The sequence below is a fragment of the Balaenoptera acutorostrata genome, chromosome 11 (genome assembly GCF_949987535.1).
Source record: "Balaenoptera acutorostrata chromosome 11, mBalAcu1.1, whole genome shotgun sequence".
Taxonomy (NCBI): domain Eukaryota; kingdom Metazoa; phylum Chordata; class Mammalia; order Artiodactyla; family Balaenopteridae; genus Balaenoptera; species Balaenoptera acutorostrata.
This window is the reverse complement of record NC_080074.1, coordinates 106,279,686-106,303,081: the sequence shown is the minus strand read 5'-3', so window position 1 is coordinate 106,303,081 and position 23,396 is coordinate 106,279,686. Positions and strand designations below refer to the sequence as shown.

The following is a 23,396-nucleotide window of genomic DNA, read 5'->3' as shown; positions in this document are numbered from 1 at the left end:
TAGTCCTCCTCTGTTCTGGGAACCAGTTAGTCTTCTTCTGTTCTGAGAACTAGTTAGTCCTCCCCTGGTCTGGGAACTAGTCCTCCTCTGTTCTGGGAACCAGTTAGTCTTCCTCTGTTCTGGGAACTAGTTAGTCCTCCCCTGGTCTGGGAACTAGCCCTCCTTGGGTCTGGGAACTAGTCAGTCCTCTTCCGGTCTGGGAACTAGTCCTCCTCGGGTCTGGACGCTGGGAGGGGCTGTGGGGAGGCCGCATCCATCCCCAGTGTGACCCAGCAACGTCCCCTCCGTGTCCCCTCTGCCAGCTCCCGTCCAGGTCCCAGAAGCTGGTGGGCGGGAAGGATGCAGGGCCACAGATCCGGCTGAGACCCCACCTTGAAGAGCTGGACCCCGATGCAGGCGAACATGAACTGGAGCAGCGTGGTGACGATCACGATGTTCCCGATGGTGCGGATGGCCACGAACACGCACTGCACCACGTGCTGCAGGTGGACAGAGGGGGTCGGGCCCGGGACCTTGGCTGAGCCCCCCTTTGCCACGAGCCTCTCAGAGGAGGTGCGGGCAGCCCTTTGCCACGAGCGGGGGAATCAGACCCAAAGGGGCAAAGCACCCTCCTAGGTCACAGGGTGATGGAGCCTGGTGAAACCCACGTCCCACTGGGCTCTAGGTGACCACAGGGACCAAAGCCCCGCTAACTCCCCATGTTCCGGGGGCAGCAATTCAGGGGCCTCATCACCACCTGGGGCTCGGGGCAGTGTGTGTGTCTCCTTTTGCAAAAGCTTTGCTGAGAAGTTGGGATCGTGAACGGGGCCTCTGCTGTAGCTCTGTGTATCACGGACCCGGGATGGGAAGTGGGCTGAGGTGCTGGCAGGAGGGTCCCGGCTCCGACCCGGGAGCCCGTTGTCCCCGTCTCCTGCCTGCCCGTCACCTCACGCGGACCCCCGGGCTGAGGCTTGCTGGGATGGGGGTGCCCGCCCAGGCCCGCCCAGCTCACCTTCAGCCCCTTGGCCCTGTTGATGGCCCTCAGGGGCCTGAGCACCCTCAGGACTCGCAAGATCTTCACCACGTTGATGGCGCTGGACCTGGGACAGAGGACGGGCGGGGCTGAGCCTCTCCTGCTCCTGGTCCAGCAGCAGAGGAGGGTGAGCCGCTTCCTGGCAGGAAGTCCCAGCCCAGATGGAGAAACTGGGGGGTCTGCTGGGGACTTTCTCGCCCCAGCACCATTTCCTACTCTCTTCTCCCACTGCAGGGACCCAGAGCCGGCGACATTCTTGTTGGTGAGCAAATCATGGGAAAAGCATTTACCATGAGCCATTAGCAGTATAATGTGCTACTCGGGGGGTGTTTACCGTGCCGAGGACATGTAGGGCGAGGCAAGGCTCCACCAAACCCCGGCCACTGAGGATACACTTCCTAACTTTGTTGAGTTCTAGCTTCTTCATCTGTAAAACGGGGCAGTGATCACCTCACGAGCTTGTTGCAGGGATTAAATGAGAAAACGCACACGGACCATCTAGCAGCCTAACTGGCACATGTTGTGATGTGAATCCATGGTGGCTTTTATCATCAGGAACTTGAAGAAATACTGTACGAATGGTGGGACTTTGGGTGGAGGAGATACCTGGTGCTCAGCTGCAAACCCAAGTCCCAGGTAGCTGCCCATCACGCTCACTCTGTGCACAGCACACCCAGGCCTAGACGCAACGGCTCCGACACCGCAGACTCCGTGCACCTGGGACGCCAGGGCCCAGCCGGCTCCCCTGGGAGCACAGGCCACTGCTGCCCTCCAGGGGCACGCAGGCCCCTCACCCCGGCGGGTTGACGGGTTCTCTGAAGTGTCCCTCACCCTCACCCACTAGCCGCCTTTGGAGAGCCTTTACCCTCCCTGGGACCTAAAACACGCGGTCCCATTAGCAACGGCTGACCTCACTCCTCCCGTGTCAGGACGCCGTCCGCTCGAGAGTGGGGTGGGGAAAGTCCTATGTCTCTGGTTCACGACTCTCTGATCACAAAGGACTCAAAGGGCTGCCGGATCCATCCCAGCATCTCAGGGACAATGGGAGGGATGGAAAGGCCAGACAGAGGGGGGAATTCTTGGCTCAAGGCTAAGAGTGATTTAGTGGCAGTGATGGGATTAGACCCACAGGCTCACAGGCAGACAGCCTGGGGTAAAACAACGATGATCCCAGCAAAGGGTCTCACTCTGAATGCCCCCAGCTCCGCTCCTTCTAGGCCGACCGCGGGGACAGCCTCTGGATGGAGCTCCAGATGCCTCTGCTCTGCCACTGGGGTGACCCGGGCCAAGTCTCAGGTCCTGACCCCAGTTTCTCTGTCTATAAAACAGTGATAACATCACTGGCCCTGCCTGCCTCATGGGTCCCGTGAGGGTCAGAGAGGAATGTGTAGGGAAAGTGTTTTGGAAGTTAAAGTACAGGGTCAGCACTATCAGGTGGTAGAATTCGGGAGAAACTACAAATCAGATCCTTTTAAACCTGAGCACGGTCACAGCCTTGGTTGCAGGTGGAATTGTCCGGAGAACGTTTAAATTCCCTCAGGCCCTGGCTGTAGCCCAGACCAATTAAAGCAAAGCTTGGGGGGTGGGAGGGGTCCGGGCAAAGGTCTTGTTTTAGAGCTGCTCCGGTGATTCCCCTGTGCAGCCAGGAGTGAGGACCAGTCCTTCTTCCCTCTCCCTCCCTCTCCCTCCCTCATCAGGGGCTCTGACTGGAGACCAGAGAGGAAGGGGCGGGGGGGAGTCAGGGCTGGTCGTGGCCATGGCAGGCCTGGGCTGAGGGTGCCCGCGGAGCCGGGGGGAGGGCCCTGGAGACCTTCCTCTCTCGTAACTGGGCCGGGCCCGCCTGCTGGGCGAGATCCAGACATGGAAACAGATCCTCGCTTGGGTCAATGTACCCCAAGGGTCCCACCACTGAGGACCCAGACGCCAAAAGCCACAGCCGCTGGCGAGGCCCCGTCCCGCTCCCAGCCTAGTTCCACCGTGGCCACAGGGAGGCCTCCCCGCCACCAGCTGTCCTCTCCCCCCACCCCTGGCTCCCGGCTGTCCTCTCCGACACTGTCCCCCATCCACGCCTCCCTCAGGGGCCAAGGGGCCCCACTCACTGGATGCCGAAGGAGATGAGGGACACGCTGACCACCAGCAGGTCCAGGATGTTGAAGTAGTTCCGGCAGAAGGAGCCCTTGTGCAGGAAGGCCCCGTAGGCGGTCATCTGGGGGGACACGGGGAGGCGCGGCATGAGCAGCCCCCTGGGCTCCAGAGACCCCTCAGCCCACCCCTCCCCACGCGGCATCTCCGGCCGGGCCCAGGTGAAGAGCAGGGAGGTGACGGAGGGCTGGGGGGCAGGCAGGACAGGAGGAGACACGGTGCCGGGAGCGTCTGCTGCTGCAGCCCCTGAAGGCTCCCCGCCCAGGACTGTCAGCGGCCCTTCGGTCCTGCATCTGCAGCCCTTGCGCCCCTGTACGCTCAGGTCCCCCCCACCCCACCTCCTCCAAGCTCTCTCCACCTCAGGGCTGGCCTAGGACACGGTCCTCTGGGGGGACCCCCAGTGGGGACCAGCCACCTGGCTTCCCAGGACTTTCCTGGTTTAGTCCCAGGCAATCCCTCAGTCTCGGGCAGACCCTAACGCCCGAAGTTCCACCAAGGCCGCTGGCAACCCGCATCCGTCCACAGCCTCAGGCAGTGCTGATGACCCATGCCTAGTACTCTGAGCTCCATTCCACTGTCTGGCTCTGGAGCCGTGTGTTCAGAGGGGCCGTGGGCACCACAGTAAGAGCACTGCTCTGGAGCCAGGCCACCTGAGTTTGAAGCCCACCCTCTGCACTTTGAGTGCCCGGGGCAAGTTACTCAACTTCCCTGTGTCTCATCTGAGAAATGGGGTGACATCCTCTACCCTGGAGGGTTGTAAGCGCCCTCGGGAATTACATGTAAAGCCCTTAGGTCACGGTCCTGCAGATGGCAAGCACCATGCCAGGCGAGCTTCTCTACAGAGGACCGGACTCGGCCGGAGCGCCAGGCCTTGGATTCCGGGTCCCTCCTGTGACGGGGCATGACGCTCAGTGGCCCCCTCTGTAAATTCGCGTCCCCTTCCCTGCCGTTGTGAGGCGCCTGCTGGAGAACCACGTGAACGCCCCTCGGAGACTGAGAAGGGACCACGTCAGGGGTGATGACTGTCTCGGGTTTGCTGTCACCACCCCCCTCGGAGCTCAGCCTAGAGCCGCTGTTGAGGCCCCACAAACACCGGTCCGATTTCCTTGACGTGAACTAAGGGCCAGTGGACTTCCAGGTGAAGGGCTGAAGGGTCACAGCCGTGAAGCGACAGCCAGAGGGGGAAACTTGGAGCTGACGGCTTAGAGCTTGGGAGCAGCTCCCTGGTCGCCTGGGGCCCGATCTGTCTCTTTGGAAACAGAGCGTGCACAAGGCAGCCCGCCCGCGGAGCGATTCAAAAGCAAACACAGGGGAAATTGGCAAAAACAGCTCTTGGAACCTAATTCTTCCCACTTATCTCCTGCAGGAGGGGGTCACAGGGGACTCAGGCACCTGTGTCCTGCAAGAGCTTCCAGAAGTGGGTGGATTATGTGAAGGGTTGCAGGGGAATACAGTTGGAGATCTGTCCCAAAGGCCTGCCATCTGGAGGGGCTGCTGCCCTGTCTCTTAGTGGAGGTCTGGGCCCCCGAGTGCGGGCCCGGGTGCTTCCATGGTTTGTGTTACCTGAGAGGCCCTGAGCCCCGAAGGCTGGCGAGTGTGTGTGTGTGTGTGTATGCAGGCCATCCGCCCAGGCAGGGCCAGAGGAAGGGTGGCCATAGGAGAAAGGGCAGGTGGACGCTGGGAAAACGGGGCATTTATTTGAAAGTTCCCTGTGACATCCAGGGAGTCAGGGACCCAGTGCAGGATCCCCCTTTTACCCTGTCTGCTGACTGCCACCCACCCCGCTCCTGCTCCTAAAGTCCTAACCTCTGCCCAGGAAGAGCCTCGCTGGGGAGAGAAAAGGGTTGAACTCTGGGCTGGGAGGGCAGGACGCCCCCCCGTCCAGCCAGCTCCTCTCCGGGCAGCGACGCTGCTCATTGAATGCATCTTACCTCCTGCGATCTCTACTCGCGGGTTCTGGTCCCACCTCCCTCCTCCTCTAGGTGACAGCCCTTGGCATCATTCAGGCCAACTGTCCTGGTCCCACAAGGCTAAACGTGCCCAGGCCTTCCAACTGTCCCTGACACTGGACACCCCCTCCTGCCTGACGGTCACCGCCGCCGGGCAGCATGCCGGGCCCACAGGTGGGGCAGAGGGACCCGGGGGAAGAGGCGCAGGCAGTGTCCTGGGGCTGGGCTCCACCTAGAGGCACAGTCAGCGTAAAAGCGGGAAGCAGAAGGAGAGGGTGGGCGGAAGAGAGGATCTCGCCAGGACCGTGCTTGTAAGGAGACGGCAGCCTTGGAGGAAAAGGAGCACCGTTGAGGCCCACCCGGGAGCTCCGGGGAGGGCCTGAGACCGGGAAAGAGTGTGGTGTTTGTGTGCCTCCCTGAGTCTGGAGTCCAGGGAAGGGCGTCCACGCAGCCGGGCGGCCCTGACTCCCTCTCCCCACCCCCGGGGTCAGAGAGAACACCCGAGGGACACTCCTGGCTTCCTCTTGGTGAACGTCTGGTTAGCTGGAACCAGGGGGTCTGGACAAAAAAAAAGGCACGTGAAAGTGACCACTCAGGTTGTATGTGGATGTGACAGGCCGTCCCCGCCTGAAGGAGGCAGGGAGGGAGGGTCTGGGGCTGCCACACGTGCAGGGTGGGAGGAGCCCGGACCCGGGGGAGGCACCAAGTGGGGCAGCCCCGCCGACCGTGGTGAGGGTGACCTCCAGGCCCTGGGAGAGAGCGGTAGTCACACACACTCCCTCGACTCGGAACTCGCCCCCGAAGCTCGGGTGGCCTGGGAAACTTGGAAACCCTAACAGAGTAGCTGTAAGTAATATATTAATTGTATATTAATAGAAATAACAAAATAAAGCTTGGGGCAAACGCCTGTCATCCGAAGCTGCTCAGACGTGGGCTCTACCATGCTGGGGTCACAGGACTGGAGTGGGTCCGGGCCTGGGGGTCCAGCCCCTCAGCCCTGGGCTCCGGGCTCCACACTGAGCCCTGGAGGACATGGCTCCCTCCTCCAGGCCCGGGGCAAGGCGCGAGTCAGCAGAGCCTTGGGGGTAACCCAGGGCTCAGAGGTGTCTACAGGGTCTGTCCAAAGCCCTCGGTTGGGACACGGGCCTTGGCCCCGTGATCACCGCCACACAGGCCTGTGCTGACAACAGGCATCCGAGGGCACAGGCAGGGTGACTCCTGGAGGCCCCTGAGCTTTCCCACTTCGGTTGTTTGTGTGGCATCTCCTCTGGGCAGGAGGAGGAAAGGACGGTTCCAGGCCGGGGCAGGCGTGGTTTCCAGAGGCGGTGAGGGGCGGGGGGCGCCCGGCCAGCATCAGTCCGACACTGTGCACAAGGCACAGAGTGAGGGGCACAGATTCCTCCAGTTTCAGACTTGAGAGTAAAAACGCGTGAAAGAAACAAGAGGAAAGGGGCAGAGCACAGAGAGAGGAGGCTTTGCTGCGTGCGTTACCTTGAGGATAATTTCTAACGTAAAGATACTAGTGAAGACATAGTCTGCGTTGCCTAGGATCTGAAAGATAAGCACAACCCGATTAGTGGCTCCGAGTGACCGGACAACAGAGCGTGTGTTAGCAGCAGAGCAGCGACAGCCGGACAGGACAGGGCAGGACAGGGCAGGAGCAGGGGGCACGCATTACCTTCAGAGCAATTTCAATGGTGAAAATGGTAGTGAAAACAATGTCAAAATAAAACAGAATCTGTAAAACAAAGAGACACAGGGTGGGGATGGGGCAGGGACGGGAGAAGCAGGACGGGAGGAGGGGTCACCAGCAGCGGAGTCACACGCCCAAAGCAGGGAGCCTTTCCATGGGGACACGGTGGAACGGGTTAGAGGACCAGAGGCTCTGGCACAGAACTGGGTCCTGAAGTCCCCAGATCTGTGAGGTGAGCTTCCAGGGCCGACCCAACTGGTCCTGGGTCTGGTTGGGCGCTTTTCTCATGAATTCAGTTTACTTACAAACCCAAAACAGACCGCTGGGATGCTTGTCAAAAGGACAGCGTGGGGTTTGCTTTTCTTTGCATGAAGATGCAAAATGCTTAATTCGCATTGGCGTGACGAGCTAGCCTCTCACGTTCGTGGGACTCTACACTGCCGCTGTGCCCTTCAGGGTGCGGAAGGGTGCACCCCAGGCTAGGGGCAGGCTCCGGGGTTCATGCTTTACTACGTCTCAGGTGACGGATCAGAGCGAGGGCCAGCGCCTTTGCCAGTACGAAAGCTCTGGACCACGCAGGCTGCAGGACCACTGGCTGGCTTGGCAGGTGGTGGACTCCTCCCTTCGTGCCCACCTGGTTGGGATTTGATAAAAGTTTCGAGGCTTCGAGATATGGCAGGTCTTACTCTGGCCTTTGATGTAGGTCACCAGAGCCTGGGGTGGTCTCCACATTTAGTTTAGACTTTGCAGAGGGTCACTGAGGCCCGCCTATACGAGGGCGGCCTCGTCAGAGCACCTGTCTGCCACTGCCCCCCGGGGGCCAGGACAGGCCAGTGCACCTCGGGGCAAAGTGTAAACGGCTCAGTTCCAGGGAGGTGGGCCCCCGGGACACATCCGCGGGCCGTGGAGTCTGCCGTGGCCCGTCAGGCTGGCCTGGGGCGCTGGGCCCGTGGTCTCCTCCTGCTAACGGTCCTAAGCCGGGTTTCCACCCAGCTCTCACCTCCTAAGGAAATGTCCGCTGTGCCTCTGACCCCGAGATGTGGGCTGGGCTCTGGACTGAACGGGGGGGCTGCGCAGCCCCAGAAGCCGGGGGCCACACGGCGGGGGCGGGGCGCAGGGGCCGAGGTGCCTACGTGGTTCCTGAAGGAGGTGTGCTGGACGGGGTCCTCGGCAGCCAGGGAGATGCTGCTGAGCAGGATGAAGAAGAGGATCAGGTTGGTGAAGATGGAGTCGTTGACGATGCGATGGCACTGTAGACGGAACCTGCAGGGGAGCGGGGGGGGGCGTCACACGGGGCGGGGCCTCCGCTCCTCCGGCCCCGAGTCGTTCTGCTGCAGGGAAGCGACAGCCTCACCGCCCGCCACACCGTGTGCCCACCCACAGGGCCTCGGGGCAGCGCCTGAGACCTTCGGCAACCCCTACATTTCGCACACTGCCGTGACATCATCCACCGGCTTTCGTGTGCGGACGTCTTTCCCATCATTAAAAATAACGGCCTTGTGAGATCCGCTTCACATGTTTACGTACAGGGAGCAACAGAGCCTCCCAGAAGCGTGGGCACCGCAAGACTGGTGAAGCCCAGACTCCGAGGAGACCTGCTTCCGTGGCAGTAAGTCAATCCCGCGCCTCGGCACAATGACGAAGAACGACACACCTGACCCCGAACGCTCACGGTAGATCCTCGGACGCCGAGGGTGTCATTTATACTGTCTCATCTCGACAGTAGGAGGGGAGAAGGGTGTGATTATCATCTTCATTTTATCGATAAAAACCACTGACACCAGGAAGGACAGGCCTGCCCAGACACAGTGTGTGTGTGTGTGTGTGTGTGTGTCTGTGTGTGTGTGTGTGTCTCTGTGTGTGTGTGTGTGTGTGTCTGTGTGTGTGTGTGTGTGTGTGTGTGTCCCGGCCTTCAGGCGCTCTGAGAGACCTTACTGATGCAGAAGCACCAAATCCTGGAAAGGACAAGCTTTCTGAGACAATTCTGGTTTCACGAGAGTTAGGAAAGGTCTGCAGCGATCCTCCCCTAACAAACAAGCCGATCCACCGAGCTGGGGTCTGTGTGGCATGCAGCCAGGATGGGCAGAGGCGCCTGAGGAGGCCAGTGGCAGCGCTGCTGTCAGGAAACTTCGAGCCAGTCGGAGGTGGGGCAGAGGAGCCCGGGACCCCTAGGCGGAGCCAGTGTCCTCAAGGAGCATCTGGAAGAACGCTTCCCAGTCCTAATTTAGGTCCGTGGGAATCTTGCTGATTAAGACGAAGTATTGAGGGCACAATCAAAGATCATTAAACACTCAAGAAGATAAGCCACTAAGATGGGAATCGAAGAAACTACAAATAATTGACTTAGACGGCCCCTCCCCAAAGACTGTGTATATTGGAAACATCAGATACACATTATAGAACAGCTATATTTGAAATGTTTAATGGAATAAAGGACTTGACCACAAAGATGATGAATCAACAAGAAACTCAGACATAGACAGATGGAGCTGGAAAACCAAGCAAGACCTGGAACTGTCTGAAGTGAAAAGATATAAGCTGATGTGAAAACTGGTTTACACAGTAACATAGAGATGAAGAAAGAATTGAGAAATTGGAAGATATATCTGAAGAAATGACCTAGAATTCCAACCGAGAGACTAAGAGATGAATGATATGAAGATGTGAATGTGTGAGCTGGGAAGGACAGAATGGGAAGGTATAACTTGTGTCTACTTGGACCAGCTGGAGAGAAGGAAGATGAGGCAGTGTGTAAAGAGACTATCCTGCAACTTTCCAAGAATTAGCTATTCTTTTCCTAATCTTTAATGTCGCTCAAGAACTGACAAAAATATAAATCCATAGACTTAAGAAGCATAACATATTCCAAGCAGGATAAATGGAAAGAAATCCATGGTGGTAAAAGTGCACAACCCCAGAGACAGCAGATGATGTTAAACGCCGCTGGAGACAAGGGGCAGATTCTGACAAAGGAACAATCGTAGGAATTCCGACTTCACAGTGGAATAACACATCTAACACGCTGAAGGCTAAAACCCATCAGCCTGAAAGTGTGTACACAGCCAAACTACCTTTCAAGCACAAGAAATGAAAAGGATTACAGATAAACAGAGGCCAAGTGAATTTTCCATAAAAGAACTTCTGAGGAATGTACTTTAAGTAGGAAAGAAAATGATTGCCGAAGGATGGATTGAGATGCATAAAAAATGGTGAACAGATAAAATAGTAAGTGGTATGTAAATCCAAACATACACTGTCTACACAGGTACTCATGTCTGACTTGTCGTGTTGGAAATAAAGATTGGGACCAAAATACTCATCAACCATAACACGTTAAGGTAGGAGGGCTGGGAGGAGTTAAAGTAGTGTAACTATTTTAACTCCTTCTATTTTGCAGGAGAAGGTTTAGGACCTTGTTCAACTTTAGGCTTTGGTAAGTTAAATGTAATCACCAACAGAATAGAAATAGAGTTTACACATTTCACAAAATGGAGAGAAAAACAAACCCAGGTCTTCTGATTCAGAATCCAGGACCCTCTTCCCTAAATCTGTGCCTGTTTACACAAGCTGTGGGGAGCTGGGAGAGTCCCAGGCCCACCCAGAGGCTGGAGGGCGCTGACACCTGCCGGCCTTATGTCACAGAGAGCACGAAGCCCCGTCCACACACCTGTTGTTTGGGCTGAAGATGAAGAAGGCGCTGGCTTCTGGCATGGGCACCGCCTTCTCCTTCAGGTGCAGCTCAGAGAGGGGGCGTGGGCGGGGGCCCACGGGCATCTCAGGCTCCTCCTCATCCTCTTCTCCTGCAAGAAAAAAGCACCGCTCTAAATAGCTCCACGGCTCCCGCTTATTTTTACCGCCGTGCTGCTTACTTCCAGATGCCTTCCTACGGACAGGAATCAGACATCATCCACATCTCTGGAAACGAAGGGGACCAACCAAGACACCCAGCTCTCTCCCCGTGGGCACGGCTGGAGCTCATCTCTGCTAGAGGAAGACTCCCCGGCAGCACACGAGAGGGGGCTGAGAGTAGGGTGACCAACTCAAAACCTGTCCTTGTTTTTAAATGGAAATTCCCACATCCCAGGAAACCCTCAGTCCCCTGCAAATCGGGGTGGTTGGTCATCCTAGTTGTCAGGCACTAGCGACAGGTGACCAGGTGAGACTGGGGCACTGACAAGTGTCCTCGCCCTTCTGGACTGCAGGCAGGGGAAAGGGCGTGGCTCAGCTGACCTGACACCCCGGCAAACAACCCCATCCTTGAATGTTCCAGGAGCTTAAAGTCAACATTCTCCCTATTCCTGAAAACACAAGAAAACACTGTGCTGCAGGGCAGTCGGGCCGTAATCCTGCCCTAACAGGCCCTCCGTCCAAAGGTCTAGACGCTGACACCAGTTACAGAAGCACTTTGTTCTCCAGGACAGCGGCCACACTGAATGTGGACCACAGGCAGACAAGCTCACTGGCCATGGAAGGAGACTGCATACCCAGTTCTTGTCCAAGGTACTTAACAATGTTTAGAAGCGGATGGAAGTTAGGAGCATGCCTTGATCCAAATCTTGGCTCTGTTTCTTTCTGGCTGTTTAAGTTAGTGTCTCTGTGCCTCAGTTTCCCCATCCGTGAGATGGGATAATAGTACGTATGTACCTCAGAATGGTGCTATTACAATCTCCGCCCATGGTAGACACTCCAAGACTGTAAATTAGTGTCTAGCATCTTCCTCAGTCTGTCTGCTCTTTGCCTGTTATTTCCCAGAAGACTTTCCACTCACATCAAACTATCCTCTGAACACTGACTGTAGTGGGCTGAATAGCGTCCCCCCAAATCCATGCCCACCCAGAGCCACAGGATGTGACCTTATTTTGGAAAATGCATCTTTGCAGATGTCATTCGCTACGATGCTGTCACAGTGGAGGAGGGTGGGCCCTCGTTCCGGGGACTGTTGTCCTTGTAAGGAGACACGGGGAAGAAGGACGGAGGCAGAGATGGGGGTGAGGCTGCAACAGCCGAGGAGCTCGAAGGGGCTGCACTGGCCGGCAGGGTGGGGACTCTTCCCAGAGCCGCCGGAGGATAGCTCGGCCCTGCCGGCATCGCAACGTCTGGCTTCCAGGCTCCAGAGCTGTGAGAGGATGAAGTTCTGTTGTTGAAGCCCGTGTCCGGGGGCCCCATGAAGGCGGCTCAGCTCTCTCCTTGCTTGACCTGCCCGTCAGCCCCTCCGCAGAGCTGGGGGCACCCCCGGCTCAGGCAGCGCCTTCACCGGCCTTCCTGAGTCCCTGCACCCAGGAAGGACCTTCCCGTGAATCCCAGCAGCACCTCCGGCCTCCCATGGGACAAAAACGCCTCGGATGCGTGACTTTAGATGTACCTGCCTCCATCTCTTCATGTGCTGAAAGCCCTGCAGAGAGAACCCCCCTGGCACGTGGAAGCCTCATTTCCTGCTGATGATTTAACAACACTGGCTTTACGAGGAAGGGGACTGTGCAGAAGGTCCGGTGGAGAGATGGCTCTGGGCAGTGGACCTCGTGGACCAGCCACAGGTCTGTGCTCCCTCCCGGTTACCATGGAGCCAGGTGGGGCGGAGCAGAAGAGCCTGGCACGGAAAGCGGTTCTTTATCAAGCAAGAGGCAACCAACGACCCAAGGCTTCTCTGGAGGACCAGCAGATCACAGGCACAGATCAGATTCCCTCCCTCGAGTAATCAGAGCTGACCGGCAGGCAATGAATATTTTCAGCAGAAGAGCGGCACACAATGGAAGATGGTGTCCAGGAGAGGCTTGAAGCTTCCTAACTAACCTTGGCAAGGTCTCCTATTAAAGCAAAATCAGTGAAGCCAGAGTGGGCTTACATCATGGCATCTATACGTGGAATTTAACTGGAGGATCTCAGGTCCCGCCTGGCTCTGTCCTCTTTCCAGTTTTGCTCTAAATGACCCAACACTTTCTTATTCAGGAATATCTGAGAACAGGTAATTGAATGCTTATTTAATCATCTGTGTCTATAGAAAAACACGTTTGCCAGGTTTGTGCGCCTCTAAGGTCCTTGTGGAGAATCGTGTGTACTCTTTTGTCCTGCGAGCGATGTTTAAGAGGAAACTACTGCGGAAGGACAAACCAAACTTGTAAAGGGTCACAAGGTTGCCGGCACATGACGCTTTGCATGTTCGACGCGTGAGGAGAGAGGTGACAGATTAGGGGAAGTCAGGTAGAGCTCCTTCTGGGGTGGGCAGCCAACCGCCCAGACGCCCGAGGCCCGTGGAACCCCTCGCTGCTGTTATCTCATCGCCGCTCTCAGAGGCTTGGAGAAGCGGGGAAAGCAAGGCCCGGCCGCCTTCCAGAACTCAGCAGGAAAAACGTGGCGGGCAGAGCTAAATGCCCCCCCTCGGGCCTTGCCGCCCCGGGCCCCATGCTCACCGCGGTGATTCTGCTCACGGCCGGTTCAAGTCAAAATACTGTTTCTGACACCGCGGGCGCACGGCGCACTGGACGCAAAGCCATGGCCTTGCCCTCAAGGAGCATCTGGGCCTCCGTGCAGCCCCAGAGTCCAGCCGCCCTAAAAGGCCAACCTGCAGAGCAAGGCTGGGACGCACTCCTCGCGCTGACACCTTCTCTCAACTGGCTCAACTCGGCCCTCAGAGCCGCCTTCACCCTCCCGCCTCTCCAGCTTCTCTGTCCAGCCGGCCTTGCCTCCAAACACCCCCAAGGGCCGCCCCCTCTACGTCTCCAGCCGGTCCCCTGCGCTGCTGCCATCATCCTGCCTGGACTGCTGCGTGAGGATCCCCACTGCCCCAGCCTACTCTGTTTTTACACCACAGCCGGAGCGAGTCTCTTGCAAGGTAAGTCAGACGTGGGCTGAGAGCCTCCTGTGGTCCCCCCAGCATCAGCCGGGACCCATCCCTCTGCGTGGCCTTGGGGGCTGTCCCCCCGTCTCCTGCCCCACCCCCGGCCCTGTGCCTGCTCTGGTCCCACTGCAGACGGGTGCGACTGCCCGAGATTCTGTGCTTGCTGGTCCCTCCACCTAGAAAGCTCTTCCCTCAATCATCTCCACACACCTGGTTCCTCTGACTCAGGGTTCAGCCCAGAGGTCACATCCTCAAAGGGGCCCTAGTGACCACACAGCCAGGGCAGCCCCGCCCACTCGGTACCTCTAATACAGCCCTTGGTTTTATGCTCTTCCTGGTGTTTCCTTTCTGGTTGGTTTGCTTTCTTGCTCCTTGTCTGCCTCCCACTACAATGGGGGCCCCCGAGAGCAGTGGCCTTCTCTGTCCCCCATGGTCCAGGGCCCGGCACACAGTAGGTGCTTTATAAGCAGTTATTAAACCAATGAATGGACGTCGTCCTGGTTTTGTCCAGCTCTGTGTCCATGAAAACAGGATGGTCCGGAAGTAACTTCTTCCCTCTCCAGCTCCCCGACTGCAGACCCAGTCGGGACCACCTGCTCTGCGACGCCCCCGCCGCCCCACCTCCCTGCACTGCTCTCTCCTGGAGCCCCTGCAGCAGCCCAGGCCTCTCCCACAGCGTCTGGACTGAGCCACACATTCTCTGGTGTCATCTCACTTCCTTTTCACGTGTACTTATTACTTTTCAGCCCTTAGTGACTCTTAAGCACATCTGTATGTTCACTCAAATAAATGAATCAATTAGATAAAAGCACCACCTTGGCACAAAGCTTTCCTTCCTGGGTGAGGTGATGTTTCTAAAATGCAGTGTATACAAAGCTGGGAGACTCCAACCAACCGGCGAGCTTTGCAGATTGAACCAGGAGGGGAGGCCTGAAAGGCCACTGCTGGGCAGCGGGGCTGCTTTGTGGGGACTAGGGACAGGCCCCTCCTGCAGGGGGTCCCGTGATTAACAAAACCTACCTAAGATCAGTTAGCTCCCCGTCCATATTCAATTTCCCCCCATTACCTCAAAATGTCATCTAAAAGTTTATTTGCTCATTTAGGATCAAGGCAAGACACGCCCGCTGCATTCGGTGGATATTTCTGGTCTGTCTTTGAAATTCTGTAATAGTTTCCGCCCAGAAGGGCTTTAAGGCTTCAAAAGGTTTGGCGTCCGGCACACGGACACCCTTCCGCCCTCCTTTCTGTCCGAGCCCCAGGAAGCCAAATCCTCTTTCCCAGCAGACAGACTGCGGAGGGAAAGGGAAAAGGAGGCCGGGCGTGGTCACGAACGCAGAAGGTTCTCAGGCTCCCGAAGGGGCTGTGACCCGACACAGCCCAACCTGTGCGGGGAGGGGTGTCAGCGAGACCCACGGCGCCTTGACGGTGTGTCATGACTTTGAGCTTGAAGCTCGTGATAACATCTGCAATTCTCTGTAGAAGGAGGGCAGGTCAGGGCTCACACAGGGTGTGGTTTCCTGACGCAGGGAAGTGGCTCCTGAGGGAGGCTGATGGGCTCCTGACGTGAAACCCTCTCCAGGGGGCCTGCCTGCCAGTTTACGGACCAGACGGCAGAGCTCTGAACGCATCCTGCAGAGCAGCGAGCGGTGGTGGCCATGCTGTTCTCAGCACCGCCTTCCGGGTGAGGACAGGACAGATTTGGGATTTATTATCAAGTGAGCAAGATGCTGTGACATATGTTATCCTAACAAGTTATGTAACTTAATCATGATTTTACAACATAGGCTCTAATAAACCTTAAATGTATATGGAATCCAGCTTCCAAAAGACCCAAAGGCATCGCTCAAACACGACGCATTCAACCTCCTGTTGTTATTATGAGGAAACAAGGAGCAAAGTACCCTGCCCTCCAGAGGATAACCGGCAGTGCTGCAGCCGAGTCGGGGGGATCTGGCCAGGCCCCTGCTTGTGGGGGAACTGGGGCCAGCACGTGGCTTTACAGTTGGGTGTCCACCCCCAGACCCCCCCACCCCCAGGCCAGGCTGCGGGCTGGTACCTGTGGTTTCCGGGTTGGGGTAGGAACTCTTGTCCTCATTCTCGTTGGGCTGGAGGTCGTCCATGTTGATCTAGGCAGCCAAGGAGAGAAGGAGGGTCCAGTCAGACAACGTCCACAGCTTTAGAGGCTTCGGGTAGCCTTGAAATTGCCCCCCAGTCTAGGCTGAGCTGTCGACTCAGAAACACACCCTCTTTCCTTTGCACACATCCCTCAGGACACCAGCAGAGGGCTGGCCTTCCTTCTCTCTGCACCCAGCTCTGCTGTCCACCCTCCCCAGCCCCTTCTTCCCCCTCCTCCCCTGGTGTCTGGCCCAGGAGGACCGTGCCCTCCTCCCCTGGGCCTCGGCCCCTCACCTTGGTGGCAGGGGGGGACTCTCCATCCGCAGTGATGGATTTCAACTCAATTTTCTCCTCCTTGGTCTCCTCCACGGCCGGCTTCTCCACCACCTCTTGTTTCTTCTCTGGGCTGGCAGTCCTGGCCAGTCAGCAGGAGGGAAAAGAAAGGGATGTTGGCCAGATTGATAGGGAGCTGCCCTGTGCTCTGTTGGGGCCCATGCCATGCAGCTCAATCACAGGGGCGCTGGGCCTCACCTGGCTCTGTCCCAGCCCGGCTCTGTCCCAGCCCAGCTCTGTCCCATTCCAGCTCTGTCCTCGCCCGGCTCTGTCCCATCCTGGCTCTGTCCTTGCTCAGCTCTGTCCTTGCCCAGCTCTGTCCCATCTCAGCTCTGTCCCATCTCAGCTCTGTCCTATCCTGGCTCTGTCCTCGCCCAGCTCTGTCCTCGCTCGGCTCTGTCCCATCCCGACTCTGTCCTTGCCCGGCTCTGTCCCTGCCTGGCTCTGTCCTCGCTCGGCTCTGTCCCATCCCAGCTCTGTCCTTGCCCGGCTCTGTCCCTGCCTGGCTCTGTCCCATCCCAGCTCTGTCCCATCCCGGCTCTGTCCTCGCCTGGCTCTGTCCCATCCTGGCTCTGTCCCCACCCGGCTCTGTCTGGCATTCAGTTGAAGAGTCCAGCTTCTCAGCGGCTCAGTCCCCGTCTAACCGAGAGAAAGGTTCCTGGAGAACCCTGCTCAGTACTCAGCAGAGGTGTGGCCCGTGACAGTCCACGTAGACAAGGACGAAGACAGAGTGGGGCCCTGGCTTGTCTTCTCATCGCTCCTCAGCTGGAGCTGGACCTCTCCCCTGAGCGGCTGCCGCCCCCCGCCCTCCCCTCTACTCCCACCACCTCTCATGACCTCCCTTCTCAATGGAGAACCCGCCACCTTCCTGGACAGGTGGGGCCACACACCTTCCCAGAGCTGTAATTCACGGTGGTCCCCGCTTAGAGCAATGCCCAGGAATTAGGGGAGAGGCTCAACTCACACAGAGAGCCCCCAGCCAGCCCCCAGCCAGCCCCCTTCCAGGAGGGATGGCCAGGCAGGGCGGAGCACCTCCTGAGCGCCGAGGGGAGCGGCACCCCAGGCTGGGCCGCGGAAGCCGGCGGTTACCTGGCCAGCTTCTTCCTCTCCTTCTCTTCTTCCTCCTCCTTCTGGGCAGAGGTGAGGCTCTCGGCGTCAGCCAGGTTGTCCACGGCAATGGCCAAGAACACATTCAGTAGGATATCTGTTTGTGCCCATTCTTAAAGAAAATGACCCTTGGACTTGGGGTTGTGGATGGGCACGGGGGCGGAAGGGGGCAGGACACGCGGGGGCAGAGCTCCCCCCGGGGTGGGGTTCCGAGCCCCATCACCCCACTAGCTTCCCGGGGTTTTCCGAGGGGTCGAGCGCAGGCCCGCTGGCAGGCTGGGGCCGGGGGTGGCGCGGCCGGCAGCCGGGCCTTGCTCTTTAACTGCTGGTTTCGAGACGACCGCCTGTGACTGACACCGTAAGCAGCGCTGCAGCGGGACGGGGTGCAGAGTGGTCATTACCGCCGCCAGGAGGTGCCCGCTCGCCCTGCCCCTCCTGCTGCGACCCTGTTCAGACAGAGGCCCTGGAGGGTCCACCGAGCTCCTAACTGGAGCGGAGTCTGCCCTTTCTTCTCCCCCCAACCCAGACTCGGACGCAGGCACTGTGGGTCAGAGAACCGGATCAGAGCCCATCCAGCCGAGAGGTTAACGCTGGTCAGGCCCACCTTCCACCCCAGGCCCCGGGAGGCTCCGGCTCACATGGGGAGCGAGGGCCGCGGCCCCGCAAGGACAGGGGCTGGGCGTGCGCTATCCTGTTCGGCCCGTTAGGTCGGAGGCACTGCTATTTCCACCCCGTTCCCAGGACGCTAGGTGGGCAGCCCTGGGTGTGCCCGAGGCCGCCCGCTGGCCTCTGTGTCCAGATCTTCTGTGATTTACTTTCCGAGCCCCTCTGCACACAACCCGCAGGGACAGGACGGGAAGCGGGGCGCCAGCAGCCCGGGACCCGGGAACCTGCCTGTGGCCTGTCCACTCTGCCTGCGGCTAACTTCCCGCAGAGTGGCTTCAGAGGGAGGGACCCTGGCCCGAGAGCAGGGCGACAGGCGAACGTCACTTCCGGGGCGGAGGCTCTGTCCTCCCCGGGCAGGGGCCCTGGGCTGGCGCAGCCAGTGCGCACATCGGGGTCCGAGTGAGTGGCTGCAAGCACAACACCGGGCGGGGGGCTGCTCGCCTGGACCGCGGCGAGGACGCACTCCTGGAATCGGAGGCTGGGGGACGACTCGCATCCCCCACCTGGGCCCAGGCTCCCGGCTCCCACCCAGACACCTGCACCGCTGAGGTGGTCTGGGCTGGACATATTCTCCCAAGCCTGCTTCCCCTGGGGGGAGGGCCCTGGGTCCCCCCCCCCCCCCAAAGTCAGGACCTGCGGGGCACACCTATTGGCATCGAGCTGCAGGCTGAGAGCTGGGGCAGCGGGGGCAGGGTGGGGGGAGGCAGGAGCAAAGGATACAATTTCCACAGATGAAGAGGATGATGAAGTAAATACAGACTAACATCCCTGGAAAAGAGGGGCCGCCATAAGCCATGATCCCATCATACATCACCGAATTCCAGTCCTCCCCGGTCAGGATCTGAATGACACAGTCCCACCAATAAGGGACACAGCGTTAGACCAGCAGCAAACCCGAAACTCCCCTGCCCAGCCCCCTGCGAGACAGAAACGTCTGACATCTCTCTCTTCCTCCCCCGCCTCCTGCCCCCCGTTCTCCTCCCAGGGCTCTGAGCTGTGACCCCCGCAAGTCCAGCCCTCTCCTTAGACAGAGTGCGTGGCCACAGGCACAAAGTACCTGATTGACTAAAAGAGCTTCCTGGGCAAAACACCTCCTACCCCCAGGTACAGTGCTCGGTGGCTGACCCTCGGGTTAAGTCATCAAGGTGAGCGTGTCCACTAAGGGGCCCCAGGTCCCCCGGTTTCCTCCAAACGTGAGGACTTTGGGTACCATCTTTAAGATTTGGGCAACATCCACGTATTACCCAGTTTAATCTGTAAATCGATCTACTTTTAAACTTAAGTGCTACTTTAGCTTGGCCCTAAGCCAACATATCCGTGAAGTCACAATTTCGATGGTAGTCGTATTTTCCTGGGGGCAAGCGTGAAGGGTAGGAAAGACACCCGTCCCCCTCCCCTCCCCAGCAAGGGCCGTCCACTTTCCTTTGTTGATATTTTGGGCTTCCATGTAGAATGTATTTGCATAAAGGTTTCCACAGCTAAGAAACAGGTTTTAAGCCGCTTAATTGGATCTTTTTTTTCCCCAGTGGTCCATCCAACAGCGGAATTTCCTGGGGGTCGGGGTAGGAGAGCTACAGACTGTCCTGGGCTCCTGTGGCTGACCTGTTCTGGCTCTGGCTGCCCCGTGGGAGTGGGCGGGAAGCTTCTGCCTCCCCCGCCCCGCACCCCCCCCCCCACCCCCGCCCCCGGCTCCTGGCCCTGCCCCCAGAGCACAATCCCGGCAGAGAAGAGTCCATACCTGAAAGACGGTGAGGAGGGACTGGGGGAAGTTATCGAATGTGCTCCTCCGGGTCTGCATCTCATCAAAGTTGAACTTCCCCCCAAAGAGCTGCATGCCCAGGAGGGAGAAGATGATGATGAAGAGGAAGAGTAGCAGCAGCAGGGAGGCGATGGAGCGCACAGAGTTCAGCAGGGACGCCACCAGGTTGCTCAGGGAGTTCCAGTACCTGGGGACGGGGGGGCGGGGTTAGCCTCCAGCACCTCTCGCCCCACTGCCCCACCCTCCAGGGGCTTCGGGACCGGCTGCAACGCCCTCCTCTCGGCCCTGTCCTTGGGGCAGCGTGGTGGTGGGGCCTGGCTGGCCAGCTCACAATTAGAGCGTGAGTGAGTTAATTCAGGAGACCCGGGTCAGGAGTCTGGTTCCGACCCAGCTCTGCACGTGCCTTTGGGCGAGTTGCTTAACCTCCCTTCTTTCTGCGCACCCCCACCCCCGTCTGAAAAAATAGGGGCAGCGGCAGCACACGCTTCATTATGTTATTGGGAGGATTACATGCAATAACAATTTTTAAAAAGCCACTCTCCCCAATGGCAACAAAATGAAAAATAAGTGGGACTACGTCAAACTAAAAAGCTTCTGCACAGCAAAGGAAACCATCAACAAAGTGAAAAGACGACCTACAAAATGGGCAAAAAACACTTGCAAACCATATATCTGATAAGAGATTAATATCCAAAATATATAAAGAATTCATGCAACTCAATAGCGAAACAAACAAACAAACAAAAAACACCCCAAATAATCCTATTAAAAAACAGACAGGGACTTCCCTGGCGGCGCCGTGGTTAAGACTCTGTGCTCCCAATGCAGGGGGCCCGGGTTCGAGCCCTGGTCAGGGAACTAGGTCTCACATGCATGCCGCAACCAAGAGTTCGCATGCCATATCTAAGACCCAGCGCAACCAAATAAAAATAAATAAATATTTTTAAAAACCAGACAGAAGATCTGAATAGACATTTCTCCAAAGAAGACGTACAAACGGCCAACAGACACGTGAAAAGATGCTCAACATCGCTAATCATTAGGGAAATGCTAATCAAAACCACGAGGTATCACCTCACACCTGTTAGAATGCCCATCATCAGAAAGACAAGAGATAACAAATGTTGGTGAGAATGTGGAGAAAAGGGAACCCTTGTGCGCTGTTGGTGGGAATGTAAGTTGGTGCAGCCACTGTGGAAAACAGAATGAAGCTTCCTCAAGATAATTAAAGATAGAGCTACCATACGCTCCAGCAATTCTACTTCTGGGAACATATCCAAAGGGTACGTTCACTATAGCATTATTCATAATAACCAAGACATGGAAACAACCGAAGTGTCCATGAACGGAGAAATGGAGAAGGAAAAATGTGGTGTACGTTATCTACAATGGGATATTATTTAGCCGTAAAGAAGAAGAAAATCTTACCATTTGCAACAGCATGGATGGACTTGGAGGGCATTATGCTTAGTGAAATAAATCAGACAGAGAGAGACACATACCATATGACCTCCCTGATACGTGGAATCTAAAAATATCCAAAAACAGACACAAACAAACAAAACCCCCCACCAAACTCACAGAAAAAGAGATCAGATTTGTGGTTACTAGAGGCCGGGGATGGTGGGAGGGGGAACAGGAGGGAGGGCGTCAAAAGGTACAAACTTCCAGTTATAGATAAATAAATACTAGGAACGTAGTGTACAGCATGATGACTGTAGCCACCACTGCTGTGTGCTACATGTGACAGTTGTTAGGACAGTAAACCCTAAGCGTTCTCATCACAAGGATAATTTTTTTCTTTTTTCACACTGTCTCTATGAGATGACAGATGTTAACTAAACCTACTGTCACAATCATTCCACAATGTATATAAAACAAACCATCATGCTGTACACCTTAAGTGTAGACACTGATGTATGTCAATTATTTCTCAGTAAAACTAGAAAAAATATAATTCCAGCTCTTCATTTGAAAAAAAGACCCCAAGTATAGTGCCTGGCACACAGGTGATAAAGGTTAGTAATTACTGTTATCACTACTGATCTTTAGACAGAAGAACACATTAAAAATTTTTTTTTCCAGAATGCGGCCCTCAGCCCAGCCCAGTCATGAATGGGGCCGCCCACAGGTGAGGGTGGCCTGGGTCACCCGTGGGTAAGAGGGGGTGTGTGGTTTACTGAGGCTTCCCAAATTCACCCGGTCCACAGAGTTGGTTTGTTTAAAAAGCCTCTCTTCTGGAGATTCTGATTCAATAGCTGTCGTTTGGGGCCCAGAAATCTGTTTTGAACAAGGGTCGCAGAGGATTCTGGTAAGCAGGCCAGCTTGGGAGACCCTGGATTGCAGCAAACGCACCCAGTTCACAAGGACGGCCTGTGGCTGGCGGGGCCCTGCATCTCTCCGCCGTGAGCGCGGACGCCCTTCACTGCGGGGACGCGTGGGGAAAAGCCCTCTCTTGGGGAAGTGGGGGGACACGAATGGCCCTGGAAGGGGCTTGGGTACCCGAGACAGGGTCTGTTCAGGGTGAGGCACGCACTGCAGCAAAAGGGACACGCGCCCATCTGGCCAAGTGCGTCTCACTTCCCTGCGCGCTAGCCCGACCCAGCTGCCTTCCAGGTCACAACCTTGACCTCCTCCATTTAGATGTTCCCGGCTTTTCACCAAGGCAGACAGGGAGCTGTTTCTGCTGCTCGAGACAGTGCCTTGCAAACCACCCCCCGCTGCAGCCTGGCAGCGGCACCCCAGCCCGGGCACCTCTCTCCGGAGAACGGCTCCGTAAGCGACAGGAGCAGATGGGCCAACAGTTTGGGTGTAAACATAAGCGTCTCCCCAACCTGGAGTCTCTCACGCTCTTTCTCCTTCAGACTCAGCCTTGCTCCGCCTCTACCCTGCCTGCCAGCCACACGCCCTCTGTTCACGGAATGTTAATACATACATTGATTTGTATCTGCTCTAGAAAGGCTCTTACCTGTTCCACATTTGTGACAGCCTTGTCTCACCCAAATAGGCTTGAGTTCTTGAGGGCAGAGGCCAGAGGTTCTCCTTCCATCCCCTGCATCTCTGTCCTCAAATAGATTCTGTGCAACCTGGTATGTGTGACGGGCTGCCTGGCCCCAGTCGGCTAGAGATTGTACTAATTGTTCTGTTTAAGCAAGGAGTTAGAGAACCTCTGTGGGGCTAGGACGCCCTCCCCTCTTACACTGAAAGCTCCCAAACCTGTCTGGAGATGACATACCGGGGGTAGGGGGTGGGAAACCATGTTCTAAATGCCGATTCCCAGGCCCCGCTCGGAACCATGAATCACTGCGGTGCGAGCACCCAGCCCCCATCAGCAAGCCGGTATTTAGGAACCGAAACTCCGGAGCGTATTTGTAACGAGAACATCCCGCTGTACTGGGGGCGTGGACAGTGTCTGCCTGGGGGTTAAGGTCACACAGCCCCTAAACTGCACAGAATATTCTGGGGAAGTCTTCATGGCCATAAAAGTTGGTGCCTTAGTTTTCCCGTGGCCCGTGGACGTGAGGGAAATAGACCAGCCTAGAGCTGAGGTTCAGGCTGTCTGCCGGCCACGGGCCAGGACCGCCGGCCAAGGAGGCCCCAGACCCGAAGGAGAAAGTCACCGTGCGGGAGGAGGTCTGGCCGGGGTGGGGTGTGGCCCAGGGCGAGCGGGAGGGGCCTGCAGGCCTGGACTATGGGAGACAAGGTTGTGATGGAGCATGGCTGTGTCGCCCGTCATGGGGGTGGTGGAGACCCTCTGGGGACGCTGGGTGGAGGAGGCCTACTGA

The 23,396-nt window shown here is 57.2% G+C and overlaps 1 protein-coding gene across 21 annotated transcripts in view; it reads right to left on the bottom strand.

The window, feature by feature from the left end:
* CACNA1C (calcium voltage-gated channel subunit alpha1 C) overlaps window positions 1–23,396 on the bottom strand; it is a 551,559-nt gene that overhangs the window by 69,665 nt on the left and 458,498 nt on the right. For all 21 annotated transcript variants that reach the window (XM_057556043.1, XM_057556040.1, XM_057556042.1 and 18 more), the window contains exons 14-24: window positions 19,591–19,798; window positions 18,573–18,693; window positions 17,169–17,283; window positions 16,041–16,161; window positions 15,688–15,757; window positions 10,464–10,596; window positions 7,930–8,059; window positions 6,782–6,841; window positions 3,112–3,218; window positions 992–1,079; window positions 372–479 (exon numbers count right to left, since the gene is read on the bottom strand). In XM_057556043.1, the coding sequence (XP_057412026.1) occupies window positions 372–479; window positions 992–1,079; window positions 3,112–3,218; window positions 6,782–6,841; window positions 7,930–8,059; window positions 10,464–10,596; window positions 15,688–15,757; window positions 16,041–16,161; window positions 17,169–17,283; window positions 18,573–18,693; window positions 19,591–19,798 (1,261 nt within the window). The remainder of the gene's footprint in view (window positions 1–371; window positions 480–991; window positions 1,080–3,111; window positions 3,219–6,781; window positions 6,842–7,929; window positions 8,060–10,463; window positions 10,597–15,687; window positions 15,758–16,040; window positions 16,162–17,168; window positions 17,284–18,572; window positions 18,694–19,590; window positions 19,799–23,396) is intronic.